The sequence below is a fragment of the Anomaloglossus baeobatrachus genome, chromosome 5 (assembly GCF_048569485.1).
Source record: "Anomaloglossus baeobatrachus isolate aAnoBae1 chromosome 5, aAnoBae1.hap1, whole genome shotgun sequence".
NCBI classification, from domain to species: Eukaryota; Metazoa; Chordata; class Amphibia; order Anura; family Aromobatidae; genus Anomaloglossus; species Anomaloglossus baeobatrachus.
Genome location: NC_134357.1, coordinates 430,525,511 through 430,541,200, shown reverse-complemented (window position 1 = coordinate 430,541,200; position 15,690 = coordinate 430,525,511). Strand labels below are relative to the sequence as shown.

General features: G+C 44.1%; 1 protein-coding gene across 1 annotated transcript in view; it reads right to left on the bottom strand.

Moving 5' to 3' along the window:
• Positions 1–346: 346 nt before the first annotated feature.
• ZNF831 (zinc finger protein 831) overlaps positions 347–15,690 on the bottom strand; it is a 78,557-nt gene continuing 63,213 nt past the window's right edge. The window contains exons 4-5 of the mRNA XM_075347759.1: positions 3,783–3,886; positions 347–2,122 (exon numbers count right to left, since the gene is read on the bottom strand). Of these exons, the coding sequence (XP_075203874.1) occupies positions 1,496–2,122; positions 3,783–3,886 (731 nt within the window). The 3' untranslated portion in view covers positions 347–1,495. The remainder of the gene's footprint in view (positions 2,123–3,782; positions 3,887–15,690) is intronic.

Genomic DNA, 15,690 nt, shown 5'->3' with positions numbered 1-15,690 from the left:
AAAAAACCTGCTGACAGATTCCCTCTAAAAGTCTTACATGATCAGAGCAAAATCAGGAGAGGTTTTAAGCCTCCTTAGCAACAATTTGAAACCTTGAAAATGATAGATAAAGCACAAACTAAATTAGAAATGTACAAAACTTGGTATTATATAAGGAATAGGCTTGATTTATATAATACTGCAAAACCCCCTTTAAAGTCACAGAACATTATTTCCAGTTTAATTTTCACCTTTGTGCAGTGAAGTCAGCTACTTTCTGGATTAATTGATAATGATGGGAATATAGCTAATTTTTCTATTACCTATACATTCATCACTGTGGGAAGACCCTCAAAGTACCCAAAGAACACAGGAATATAAGGTGAATGTACAAACACCTGTTCACTTCAGCTGCCACTGGGGGGAGCTCACTGCAAATAGAAGTATACAGCTGGGCTTGGATTTATAATGGAACTGTAGTTTTACTAATCATTGAACAAATCAGTAGTAATAAACTTTGTAATATATGTTAGCAGAGAATTCTGCTTTTTACTACACTAATTAGCCACTTTTTTTCCCTAACTCTGTGCCTCTAGAAGTTATCGTCCACTCTGAAAAGACAGCTCAATTCATCTTCCTCATAACAAGAAGAAATGACAACACAGTGAGAAAACAGGCGAAGGGAGACACAGAAAGATTTAACAGAGCTTTCTAACAAGTCTTTTACCCCATCTCAGAGCTGGATTCACATATATACAGCTGAATACAGCTGTATAATTTCTCCAGGCTGCTTCTGCTTCTGTCTGTGTCCTAAGCAAAGATGAGCACGAACCCTTCTCTGTATGCCATGGTGTGTATGGGACACATCATAGCAGCTAGTTTCCACCCACCAGCTCAGAGTCAATTGCAAGTTAAGAGATAGAGCTTGCATAACAGAAAACTAGTTAAAATGCAGGGTACAAGACATACAATGAACTGGAATATCTTTCATCATGTACACACAGGACAGCTTAATTTGAGAATTCACCTGTACCTACAGTTACTGATTAATAGTATGTGTATAAAGTTTCATTCAGTGAACTCCCCAATGACAGATGTTGGTAACTGCTATAACGATATCAAAGCAGGTGTAGCTGGGTCTGCCCACCATGGACCCTATAGCGGTTGTGTGCCCTGCATATGATTATGTAGATATACATAAATACAAACATGACTGTTCAAGCAAAAATATACAAAATTTTGTTAAATTGACAATTGATTGGTGTATGGATTATGTCTGTCTTCACTGTATACAGGCAAAAGCTGCACTATAAAACACCACAATATAATATATTTGGAATGGCTTCGATTAAGGTTCAACTTGGCATCAATAATAAAGTAACATCCTTCCTAAAAAAGAAACATAAACACGTCAGTTCCGTATCACCTAATCAAGACAAGTATTTCAGGTCCTTCATCCACTAGGCTAACAAAGTAATCAAAATAAATATCATGTTTCTAGGAATCTTTCAAGGAACTACTCAAGAATATACAGTCGGTCCTCATCATCACTGCTGGAGTCACTATATTCTACATGGCTTTGTTTTCTCATCACCTCCAAGTTAATCTTCTGTGTTTTAAGACTTTGAAGGTCTGAACATTCTCCATGATTTTCTGGTTGAAGTTTCAAGCTCAGGGAAAAAGTCCCAGATTCTAGAGTTGAACCGGAGCTACTTGTGTTTTGAGCCAAATAGACATCAGGTGCAGTTATGTTTTGTAATGATGACCTTCGAGTACCATCCTTCGCTTCTACAGGAATTCTTGGATGGGAGTCAGAAGATGTCAGTCCTGATACCAAGCCTAAAGCCTCATCACCTAAGCTGTGCCCTATTGTCTTAGATCTGTGTAGAGTCTTTCTGATATGTTTTGGTGGTGGACATCCTGTTAGATGATGATGTAGTGGAACTTCTTTCCTTGTGGGAAGAACATATGAGCAGGTTTTTGGCCAAATTAATGATGCCGAATGGGGAGATTCTAGCTGAGCAATCTCTTCCGTAAACTGAGGTTTTTTATCATCTTCCTTAATAATTAGCTCTTCCAATAGAGTCCTTGTTGTTATCGAACTCTCATTCATTTGACTAACCAGTGTAGCTTGACCTTCACTCTGGTAAAAGCAAGAAAGATTATTAGATGATCTTTATGATGAGTCATTTCAGCAAATCGACAAAAAATGCCTTGATTGTGACATTTCTGACTAATGTGACAGTTGTGCCACGTATAATACCATGTATGTATCATGTACTTCTGATTATCTTACATGCTTGTATCCCCCCAAAAACCCATTTATGGACTATATTTATGGAAGGACAGTTGGCATAGCTAATGGGTAAAGAGTCTGAGATTTCTTACAAAGTGAAGACTTTTAGTCCTTTAGACAAAAAGTTCAGATTAGGTATCCTGCTACTAGGACCACCAACAATTTACTGTATTTCATAGGGAATCAGACTGCAAGTGTACAATTTTCCTACAACTTCAACAAAGAAGAAATTACAAATTTCCCATTAAAATTGATTGATCATTTATATAATGCACATATATGCTGAGTCCTCCAAAATCTCTTTGCTGCTACTTTTTGCTCTGGCTAATCAATGATGGTCCTGAGCAAAGGTCTTTCTTCTATAATTGTACTATAATGCAGTATAGAATATTTAAGGATTGGTTTTCTAAACAAGACAAGCCTGTGAAACATATTTTTCAAGTGTAGAATGTAAATCAAACTAGGTGGAACCATTAGAATGACTGTGAACAAAAAAACTGTTTTCAATTTCCTGATATGCCAATAAATTCCTGGAAGGTCTTTGCTTTGTGGGACATTTTGAATGCAGTTCATTAGTTTTAGTGGTTAGGAACCTGCGGTTATGGGAAGGTGCACAGCGGGTGTGAATAAACGGGGCCCTTTCTCTGCATCACGACTATAGTGCACCTGCTGTTTAACATTAAAAAATAATTCATAAAACGACCCAACATGTGGAAGAACTTAAAATGCTCTGAATTACCAAAAACCTAAATGTTTCACTACTATTTGTTTACCATCTTGTGGATTATCTCCTCAGCAACAGTTTTTTTTCCTTTTCGTTATCATTCCATAACTTACTAAAGACAGAAACATTTCCAAAGAAAGGGTGACAGGGTTCACAGGTCATTGATGACACTGTTGTCTAATACCATTTCACAAAAACCTCCTAGAACCTGCAGAACTTTATACAACACAGTGGTAGAATTAGCAACGAGACTCTGTGATGAGAAACTCTACATGTATTCAGTCATGGAAGATTTACGAGTGCTTGACCCATGCTCATTTTATGACTCAATCCACATATAGTCTTACTTTCTCATCTTGGCCACTCACTTCAAGTCCAATCTCATAAAAAGCTCTTCCTCCAATGATCATGTTTTTGGATGGAGGAAAGCAGGGAGGACATACAAACTGCATGAAGCTGTTGTATGGTGCCACATAAACCAATGGTTTCACATACAGTATGTAAGGCAACTTGTATATAACCACTGAATCAGTAGACACTATTACTGCTCACTAAAAAGAAAATCACCTGGGAAATAATGAGGACCTTCCCTATCGGTCTACCAACCGGAACCCTCTTTCTATTACAGCAAAGTATTTACGGTAATCTTTTGAGCCACGTCTATATGATTGATGATTCTTTGTTTCTTAGCTGCACCGACCATATCTCTTTAGTCTAGCAAAGTGCCTGAAGATGTTATTGAGGTTTTTTTACCCCTATATTGAATGTGAAGCAAATTCTCACCTCCTGGCTAAGGTCTCCTGGTTGACATGTTGTATGATGAATGCCGGTTCTGCTGCCTTCATTATCACTAAGCTCAGTGTTTGTGGTCCTCAGTAAACTTTCCCCTGCAAGAAAGAAAAATCAGAGATAACTAATGCGGGCCTAGTTTATATTCATCACATGTGGCGGTGGTGGTGGTATTTTCAGATTTATTCATAGACTCAGTTATGGCATTTGTAAATAGGCCACAGTTCATGCTGAAGTTAATAATTTGCGATGGTAGCATCTTTAGTGACTACGTAATATGTCCAGGTGAACAATTTGTAACCACAGCCATAAAGTATATATCTTTTATCGTTCAATTATCATATGTGCTGGTGGCATAATTACTAACAGTGGCAAAACTAGAATCTGATACGCCCCAGTGCAAAGTTTGGGCCTAGGCTCCCCTCCACCACATGTTAGTCAGATGTATGGGCCATTGTAGCATTCTAAATCCTATAAAGACATATGATTTGCCACCCCCTTCCCCTTCATTGTATACTAATGTCCCCCATCCTATACTAATGTCCACCACTGTGGGCCAATACCCAGTAAATATGTCCCCCACTATGGAAAATATGTCCCCATCCTGGTTTATATGTACCCCATCCTTTTATATATGTCACCCATCCTGGTATTCAAGTCTCCTATCCTGGTATATATGTCCTCCATTCTAGGCCCCATCCTGGTAAATAATTTCCATCCTGGTATATACTGTACATCCCCCATCCTTTTATATAGGTCCCCCATCCTAGTATACGAGTCTCCTATCCTAGTATATGTGTCCCACATCATGGGCCCATCCTGGTATATATGTCCCCATCCTAGGTTCCATTCTGGTATATCTGAACCCCATCCTGAGCCCATGCAGGTATATATGTGACGCGCAAATGGGGTCGGGGGGTTATTCCTCACTGGGCCAAGGTGCATCTCCTGGGACGCCGCAGTGGCCTTGCCCGGTTCCGTGACCCCGGGTGTCAATAAAAGGCTGGGGATGGGGACGATGGGGGTAGTTGTTCATGACGCCACCTGTGGTGTGCGGCCAGTATTAGCTGCCACTGTGGGACTTCTCTGCTGGGGCGGATGACAACGCAGCTCAGATGGTTCAGCTCAACACAGGCAGAGCTATGGCCCCAGGGAGGATGGTGGTGGTAGTAGTTTCTTAGGCGCTGATGGCGCGGTGGTGCAATGGTAGGGCGGCGGCAGTAATAGGACGACACAGGCGGAACAGTTCAAGGTCTTTCCTCAGAACCCGGGTCGAGCCTCCGGCTCCAGACCACGGGCCACGAACTTTCTGTGTCTTTGCTTGCTTGTGTGATCTGGAGTCTGATCTGACTCGAACGCTGTATGGTGCTAACTGCCTGTAGTGTCTCAGATGGATCCTTACTTCGCCTGTGGGTGCCCCGCCTCCAGGGTCCCTGAACTACTGAACTAGTGGGCATGAGGTTCCATACCTTGTGATGGCCACCCCAACACCTACCCTAGCCTGGTCCCAGTGACAGAACCTCTGTGTTAGGCTGGAAACACATCTATGCGAGTAAAATCGGTCAGACTGGGCTGAAAAAAACTCGGCTGATTTTAGTTCACGTTAGGTCCGAGTGCAACGCAAGTGCGATGCTTTTTCTGAATAAATTAATGATTTTACTAGCGTGTGTAATGCGTGTGTAATGCGTGTGTAATGCGTATTTTTTACTATGTCATCTGCCATTCAGATCTGCTACATTGCCGCTGACAGCAGACACAGACAGCCATGTAGCAGAGCTGAATGGCAGATGACAGCAGACACAGACAGAGCCGCACTGTCAGAATGAACTCGGGTGAACTTCACCCGACTTCATTGTCATGCTGCGGCTCTGTCTGTGCCACGTCCTGATTAGCGGTCACCTGTGAAGGGCTCACTGGAGACCGCTAATCCCCTGAGTGACTGAAGTTAGCAGCCCTCTCTCATACTCACTGATCCCCGATCCCCAGCGCGGCGCTGCACGGCGTTCACACTGCTCCGGCGGCTTTTACTATTTTGAAAAAGCCGGCCACTCATTAAACAATCTCGTATTCCCTGCTTTCCCCGCCCACAGGCGCCTATGATTGGTTGCAGTGAGACACGCCCCCACGCTGAGTGACAGGTGTCTCATTGCACCCATTCACAGCAGCCGGTGGGCGTGTCTATATTGTGCAGTGAAATAAATAATTAAATAATTAAAAAAAACGGCGTGCGGTCCCCCCAATTTTAATACCAGCCAGATAAAGCCATACGGCTGAAGGCTGGTATTCTCAGGATGGGGAGCTCCACGTTATGGGGAGCCCCCTAGCCTAACAATATCAGTCAGCAGCTGCCCAGAATTGCCGCATACATTAGATGTGACAGTTCTGGAACTGTACCCGGCTCTTCCCGATTTGCCCTGGTGCATTGGCAAATCGGGGTAATAAGGAGTTAATGGCAGCCCATAACTGCCACTAATTCCTAGATTAATTATGTCAGGCGTCTCTCCGAGATACCTTCCATGATTAATCTGTAAGTTACAGTAAATAAACACACACACACACACACACCTGAAAAAATCATTTATTAGAAATAAAAAACACTAACAAATTCCCTGGTTCACCAATTTAATAAGCCCCAAAAAGCCCTCCATGTCCGGCGTAATCCAGGATGGTCCAGCGTCGCTTCCAGCTCTGCTGCATGAAGGTGACCGGAGCTGCAGAAGACACCACCCCTCCTGTCAGCTCCACGCAGCAACTGAGGTGAGGAGCGCGATCAGCTGAGCTGTCACTGAGGTTACCTGGATCCAGCTGTGGCCGCGAGTATCCCGAGTGGAGCTCCCCATCCTGAGAATACCAGCCTTCAGCCGTATGGCTTTATCTGGCTGGTATTAAAATTGGGGGGACCGCACGCCGTTTTTTTTAATTATTTAATTATTTATTTCACTGCACAGTATAGACACGCCCACCGGCTGCTGTGATTGGGTGCAGTGAGACACCTGTCACTCAGCGTGGGGGCGTGTCTCACTGCAACCAATCATAGGCACCTGTGGGCGGGGAAATCAGGGAATACGAGATTGTTTAATGAGCGGACGGCTTTTTCAAAATAGTAAAAGCCGCTGGAGTAGTGTGAATACCGTGCAGCGCCGCGCCGGGGATCGGGGAACGGTGAGTATGAGAGAGGAGGGGAAAATGACCGACAGACTGTGAGAGAGGGACAGAGATAGTGACGGACCGACAGAGAGAGAATAGAGACTGAGAGGGAGAGACCGACTGACAGAGAATAGTGATTGACAGATATTGTGAGACATCACTCATTTCCAGTGTTTTAGGAAACATGCGAGAAATGTATTTAGAAAATCGCATGTCACTAGGATGGTGTGAGTGCCGTCCTGTGACATCCGATAATTTACACGCTCCCATAGACTTGCATTGGAGAGACTCACAGTAGAAACTCGCAAAAAAAGCAGCATGCTGCGATTTTTTTTTTTTCTCATTCCGATTTGGACTGAGAAAAAAATCGCAGATGAGAGCTGAATCATTCACTAACGTGTTCGATTCCAATGCGAGATTTTCTCGCATTGCTCTACTGCGAGAAACTCGCAAGTGAGAAGCAGCCCTTATGTGTTGGTTGAGTGTGGTTGTGATTGTTACCGGTGATGACCTCCTCTGTATCCGCGCCTGAGGCCGCAGGGGCGCCCCATATGTCCTTATCCTAGGCCCCTTCCTGATAGATACAGTCCCTATTCTGTCTTTAATGCATTAAAAAAAAACCAATTCTATTCATTTCCCTCTACTCCTAGATTGTGCGGCGTCCTCTCTAGTCAGCACAGTTGCCAGCAGCTGACATCGGAGTGCTAACGTCAGCTGTCGACCGGCAGCTTGTCTTGCAGAGCAAGGACCCGACAAGTCTCTGTGCTGCAATGCATTTCAGCTGGATGTGCAGCCTCAGATGCACATCCAGCTGAAGCATGCACTGGGGTTGTAGGGCCCCTGTACCCACAGGACTTGGTCTTGACCTCTGTAACCACAATCGTTATGCCCCTGATTACTGGTGAGGTAAAGGTGCAAGTATAAACCATGTTCTAGACCCCTGAAGCCTCAAGCTAGGTCTTTACTCCAGATTGTGCATATACTGTATATTGAGTGGCTCCAATAACCAACTGAGATCATGTTTGATTATATTTTTTCATGTATAGTAGGTGACAAGTACAATGGAAAGCATAGCCATCATTTTAATTTTTATTTATAAATCAATAGTACACATGAAAATAAGCAATGTTGTAATATATCTTATCAGACAAATTTGTTTGCCATCTCCTCTCAATATTGGGAAAGTATTCAATGATTACATATTTTACCTCAGAAGTGAGAATTTTTATAAAGATTGATCAATTCTGGCAGAGAAAGAAGCTCATTTGTCTGATAAGATATATCACAAATTGCTTACTTTCATGTGTACTTGCCAGGTTTTTTTTTGTAGATTTTGAGAAATCTGCAAGTATATTGTGGCGCCCTGGACAAGCCAGGACGTCACAGGTACTGCAACAACACACCCCACACCCCGGTTAGGAACATCAAGGTCAGACACAAATCCTTGTTGCCTTCCTCCAGGGGCTGATGTCCACGCCAGGTGGGGCGGAGCCAGACGGTTGTCTCCACCCACCGAGGAGTTCACAGTCCTGGAGGCAGGAAAAGGAGGACAGATAAGTTTAGGAGTTGTGGAGTGAGGAAGTAGTAGTGGAGGAACTGACTGGCTGTGTCCGGGTACGTGGCCCGGGCACCTGACAGCAAGGTTGGCAGACGGTGGTGACGATCTGCAGGAGTGGCCGATTGACGCACAACCGTGAGGACCGGGGACGGGCGGTGGCCCGCCGGTACCGAACCAGGGAGCGAAGAGAAGCCAGCACCATCCGGCAGGGCCTACAGACCCCGACCAGGGTAGGAGTCGCCGTAAAACCGGTCAAATCCGTATGTGACGGGAACCTCCGGGGTTTCCCAGCACTAAAGACCCGACTGAAGGCAACCGTCCAAACCGTGAGGGAGATAAAGCTACCGCCAGAGCTCCCAGGGCCAGAGCCTACGGGCAAAGGAAGGGCTCCCTTAGCCCGCTCCCCAGCGGTATGTTGGCTATCAGTGGGGAAGCCATTGGGGCTGAGAACAGAACACCGGTGCAGGGGGAGACAGTTACCGCCAACCTACCGGGAGTGACCGCCGCAGCCGTCTGCGGGACTCGTCCATCCAGCCGTTTATTTTACCAGAGACTCCGTGTGCATTACTGGCTGAGTAAGTACCACCGTGCTGTCTGGCACTGCGCTGCCCCGTGACCCTGCACCCGGCCAGGCCCTGCAACCCACCTTCCGACCTCCACCACCGGGCCCCGGGACCACCAAAAACCCCCTACCCACGGAGGGGAGAAAACATCTCAGCTGCTCCCTGCCAACGCTCCCGGGATCCCCGTACAGAGCAGCGGTGGTGTCCCAACCTCACCACGAACCATGGGTGGCGTCACGGACAATATCCCTACACCCAAACCATCCCTTTCACTCACGGGCGAGGAGCGCCGCTCGAGTCCCCGGGATCCGGCCCACCGCTCGAGCCACCGACCGAGCGAGCAGCAGCAGCAGCTGGACCCGAGCAGTGGGTGAGCGCAGCGTCCCCTCCCCGCCCGCGACAATATCATAATGCGAGAAACGTCTATGTGAATTCTGAAGTGTTGTGCACACGTTCAGGATTGTTTCTTTGCAGATTTTGTTGCTGAAAAAATCTGCAACATGTCAGCTCTTTCTGCGTTTTGTCCTGCGTTTTCACCATTAAAGGCAATGAAAAAAATGCATAAAAAAAGCATTATAAAAAATGTGGCAAACAAACTTGACAAATCATCGCAAAACACACGTTTTTTCAAGCAGCGTTTTTTCTGCCAGAACATCTAGATTTGGGTGCAGATTGTCTGCAACCAAATCTGCAATGTGTGCACATAGCCTTACTTTCTCAAAAAAGTTCTACCACTGTTCAGCAGAGCCTTTCCATTAAATACTTAATTAACCTCTTGTCAGGGGATTGTGGGAAATATGTTGATTTGCCTTACATAATTCAGTTCTCAGATCATACACATGACACAGATTTAAGGATGGCTGCCATTTCCTGTTTTCCACACCTTGCCTGGAATGCAAGGAATGTCCAGATGTAAGAAGACCACTATATAAGGAAAAGACCCTCTGGCCAAGCTAGAGGACCAACCCACAGATCAGATGACACCGTGGACTCATCCACTGACGTCAGACCCGCCCATCAGCAGCAACACGGATCTCCCCATTAGCTAACCCATGAACTGTCCCACTAAATGGGCATATCCGAACTTGTGTACGCTCCTAGTCTATATCAGATGCCGCATGCTTTTTCTCTGTCTGTTCGGTGCCATCTTCACTGTGATCAAGAAGAGATTTCACATTTGACTGTGTCTGACGTGATTTCTTTATGCATGCACTTGGTGCACACCACTTAAGTCAGGCAGTAGGCAACAAGTGATCTCTGGTTGGATTGAAATGTAGGTGAAAGGTTAAGTTGCACAGTGTTGGGACTAACCCATAGGGGAGGGTTTATTATTCAGGGAAAGAGAAAAGTTTTCTCTGGAACATCATATAGGCACAGCAGTTGACTGTCATAGATCTAATCAGCAGCAGAGCCGCATAACGTGGGTGTTCTGAAGGAGAGGAGACCAAGAGCTATGATAGTGTGATTCAGATTAGCGAGCAGAGCCAACAGCACTACAGACAAAGTGAGTGGAGAAGGACCTGAACCAATTGAGAAAGTGAGTGAACGGAAGAGGCTGATCCCTAGAGAGGATACTTAGGTGTGTGTCTCAGTAGCTTAGCAATGTTCCTCAACTCCAGTCCTCAAGACCCACCAATAGTGCATGTTTTCAGGATTTCGTTAGCATTGCAGAGGTGTTGGAATTATCACCTGTGCAGGTGATCCTGCAATACTAAAGAATTCCTGAAAACATGTACTTTTGGTGGACCTCGAGGACTAGTTGGGGAACACTGGCTTAGAGCACAAGAAGTGATGGGCCCAGATGTGACGGGAAAATGACACAAAACCACAACGAGGACAGAATTACTTTAGAGGACTGTGATGTCCAGTTGAGCTGGGTAGTGGCGAATTATTCAGGCCAATGTGAGAGAATAGGAACCGGTGATATGGCACATAATGCAGAAATATGTCTGGAGTTACTCTGTAATGCAAATGAAACGTACGAGAAGAAATGTGCCTGCTATCGTGTGTTTATAGCTACCATCAGCCTTCTGTTCAGTAGAAACTTTGTATTTTTAAAGAATTGATGGTTTCCTTCCACAAAGTGGTTAATATCTGGTCATCGGTACCATACGGACTACAAGGGTATGTCGCCCCACTGGTAAAAGTCCACACTCAGCCAAGACAACATCTTTTATGTAGCGTGTCGGGGTGTCCGGAGTAAATCGCCAACCCACAACTACCACTCTGCTCCGATCTATACAGGCGCCTATTATTGAGGCTACATAGACACTTCCTAGGCACTCCATGTGGCCTCAGCTACACACAAAAATGTTCTGTATGACAGCGTATTTTATAGTTGATGCCACTATTTAATGCATTCAATATATTCATTTACATTCAGTATACAGTGATGTGCACAATATAACACAATATGTAAAAGTAACTTAAAGCCATACCTAAAATTAAATAAAGAACATATTGCTTTAATTACAAAACCATAAATAACATGATCAGCTAGTGCAGTCTGGGTAAACCCTTATATTGCCAGCTTTTTTCATTCTCTGTGTAGCCCACCAAACCTCATTCCATCATCCTTATTTCAATACTTTTAGTGTGTTTTTATATTAAGAAACAGCTTCTTCCATTGTGTTCTATTTTTAGGTCTAGCCTTGCTGTTTATACTTAGCAGCAGTTTGGGGTTTCTCTCCATGTGGACTTCTGTGCAGCTTTTCAAAGAGAGCAAGACATCCCCAACTGAGATGAAAAAAAACGCTTTTTATAAGTTACTAGCTGTAGTTCCCGGCATTGCCCAGGATAGTAACTGTCACTCTGTCTATCTCTCATTCTCCCTCTCTCCCAGTATCTGTCTGTCTCCCTCTCTGTCTGTCTCTCTCTATCTCTCTGTCTGTCTGTCTCTTTCACTGTCTGTCTGTCTCTATCTCTGTCTGTCTGTCTCTTTGTCTATCTCTTTACCTGTCTCTCTCTGTCTGTGTGTCTGCCTGTGTGTCTGTCTCTGTGTGTCTGTCTGTCTTCTGTCTCTATCTGTGTCTGTCTCTGTCTCTCTATATCTGTCTGTCTCTGTATCTGTCTATTGCTATCTCTCTGTCTGTCTCTATCTCTCTGTCTCTCTGTGTGTCTGTCGCTCTTTCTCTCGCTATCTCTCTGTTTGTCTCTCTCTATCTGTCTGTCTCTTTACCTGTCTGTGTTTGTCTGTCTCTTTGTCTGTCTGTCTCTTTGTCTGTCTGTCTCTTTGTCTTTCTGTCTCTTTGTCTGTCTGTATCTTTCCCTGTCTGTCTCTTTTGCTGTTTTTCTGTCCGTCTCTGTTTCTGTCTGTCTGTGTCTGCCTCTGTCTCTCTCTTTTCCTGTCTGTCTCTTTCCCTGTCTGTCAGCCTCTGTCTGTTTCTGTCTGTCTCTGTCTGTTTGCCTCTTTCCCTGTCTGTCTCTGTCTGTTTGTCTCCATCTCTTTAACTATCTGCCTCTATCTCTGTCTGTATCTTTCCTTGTCTGTCTCTTTCCCTGTCTGCCTGTTTCTGTCTCTGTTTGTATTTTTCCCCGTCTGTCTCCTTCCCTGTCTGTCTCTTTCCCTGTCTGTCTCTTTCCCTGTCTGTCTCTTTCCCTGTCTGTCTCATTCCCTGTCTGTCTCTTTCCCTGCCTGCCTCTGTCTTTGTCTGTCTGTCTCTCTCTGTCTCTTTCCCTGTCTGTCTATCTCTTTACCTGTCTGTCCCTTAACATGTCTGTCTCTTTATCTGTCGGCCTCTGTCTTTGTCTCTGTCTGTCTGCCTCTGTCTTTGTCTGCCTCTGTCTGTCTCTCTATCTCTGTCTGTCTCTGTATCTGTCTATCACTATCTCTCTGTTTGTTTGTCACTGTGTGTTTGTCTGTATCTCTGTCTGTCTCTTTCCCTGTCTATTTCTCTACCTGTCTGTCTCTGTTTTTCTCTCTCTGTCTGTATCTTTCCCTGTCTGTCTCTTTGTCTGTCTGTCTGTCTCTGTCTGTCTGTATCTTTCCCTGTCTGTCTCTTTCCCTGTTTTTCTGCCTGTCTCTGTCTCTCTGTCTGTCTAGGTCTGTCTGTGTCTGCCTCTTTTTGTCTTTCTGTCTCTTTCCCTGTCTGTCTATCTCTTTCCCTGTCTGCCTCTTTCCCTGTCTGTCTGCCTCTGTCTGTCTGCCTCTGACTGTCTGCCTCTTTCCCAGTCTGCCTCTCTGTCTGTATCTTTCATTGTCTGTCTCTTTCCCTGTCTGTCTCCTTCCCCTTCTGTCTCTTTCCCTGTGTCTGTCTCTTTCCCTGTCTGCCTCTGTCTTTGTCTGTCTGTTTGTCTCTGTCTGTCTCTTTCCCTGTCTGTCTTTGACAGTCTGTCTCTTTGTCTGTCTGTATTTTCCCCTGTCTATCTGTCTCTGACTGTCTGTATCTTTCCCTGTCTGTCTCTTTTGCTGTTTTTCTGTCTCTGTCTGTCTCTTTCTGTCTATCTATCTGTCTCTTTCCCTGTCTGTCTCTGTCTGTTTGTCTCTGTCTGTTTCCCTGTCTGCCTCTATCTCTGTCTGCCTGTATATTTCCTTGTCTGTCTCTTTCCCTGTCTGTCTCTGTATCTGTCTCTCGCTGTATCTTTCCCTGTCTGTCTCTTTCGAAGTTTTTCTGTCTGTCTCTGTGTCTCTGTCTTTTTCCCTGTGTGCTTCTGTATTTGTCTGTCTCTTTATCTTTCTGCCTCCTCTCCTGTCTGTCTCTTTCTGTATCCGTCTCTTTCCTTGTCTGCCTCTGTCTGTCTCTTTCCCTGTCTGTCTGTCTGTCTGTCTCTGTCTGTATGCCTCTTTCCCTGTCTGTCTTTATCTCTCTGTCTCTTTCTCGGTCTATGCCTATATCTGTCTCTCTCTGTCTTTCTATTCGTCTGTCCACCGATATCATATTACCTCACATATAAGCTTCTTATACTAAAAATGTCCTTAGTTGCCTATAGCAACCACTCACAGCTCCTATTAATAAGCTGTAGATCCCAGCTCCATTGACTTTAATGGAGGCAGGTTTTTTTGGCGAATAACTGTAAAGTACAGGGTTAATTTTTCCTTCAAGTCATAGTCTATGACGTTCCCTGAGTCAAATGAGGCGGCTGTGCAAAATGTTGTGATTGTAAATGCAACTGTGCGGATTCCTTTAGTTGACATAGATACACTCACACACATTCACACACAAACACACACAAACACACACACACATACACTCAGCTTTACATATTAGATAAAACTGTTTTAGTCATCTTGACATCTGTAGTAAAAATATTGCCTGCAGTGTCATTTTGGAATATGATATGGACCATAATCCATAATTGCTCAGAGTATTTATCACTAGCCTTCTCCCACATACACAATTCTACAAGCACTCTGGTCAAAGAAAGAAGAAATGCGAAATATATGTAAAATATAAAAATCTTTATTAAATTACATAACAGCCAATAGTGAAAAAGCGGCATCACAAAGGGGGTAGGCACGCACTACATCACAGGGATACATTATCCCCCAGCATTCCAGAAATGGATGTATCTACCACCAGTAAATTCTTATCTAATCACATGCAAAATTATGCTAGATCTTCCAATAATGTAGGCTCAGAGTCAAATTGTAACCCTGCTACGTATTGCACATCTCTGATCACTGAGACACTTGTATTGTGTGAAAATGCAATAGATATGCAGACACTTTTATTGGGTGTTTGCAATGGGTCCCAGAAGTGTAATCATGTACATATGTCCTACTTTCCAGCCATCACACATCATATTTAATGTTTAGATATTTATGATCGCAAATACTTGTATTGGAAAACCATGGAATGAAAAATACTGACTGGTTCAGCAAGCTGATCTGATGTAACCAGCTATAGTTTAATAGTTGATCATAATGATCCAGCAGGAGACAATCCCATCTAAAGCTGATTAGGAGGCGATCTCTTACTGAGAGAGACAGTTTTGGTTTTTTTTTGTTTTTTTTTTTAATTCACACATATGATTATATTGGTATTATCCCATTTTTCCAGCAGAGTCCATCACAGGGGAGATATACTAAAGGAATTTTCCACTACTAATGTAACCTCCTTTTATTTGACCTAACCTTTCCTAACTAACACTTTCCAATATACTTCTGCCACTGGTATATACCTTTATTGATGTTTTGCTATGATCCTTCTGGTCTTGAGACTGGAATCTAACAAAATCAGCAGGGCACATCACTGGTGGAGGCGGAGATGCCTCTCTGTGAGTAACAGCAGTCTGGGCATGTATGGCCAGATCACACTTCACTCTCCTCTCAGCCCAGAGTTTGGTTTACAGTGCAATGCTTTCATGTGACAAGCTCTGTAATATGCTCACCATTAGATAGTAAGTCACAGTGATAAACTATCTAATGATTGGCACATTGCACTGTTTGTTGTAACATGAAGCACCATACTGGAAAACAAGCAGAGAGAAGAGTAAAGTCTAATTTGGGACTGCTGTCACTCACAGGAGAGTCAGCCCTGCCCCCACCAGTGACGTGCACAGCTCATTCTGTCCAACTTCAGTCTCCAGACCATAAGGAGAAAAAGAAAAACATCAATAAAGGTATATACATGCTGCAGATAGATCAGCTTAAAGGAGCAGGGTAGGTAGCAGATGTATTTTGAAAAATCGCGCT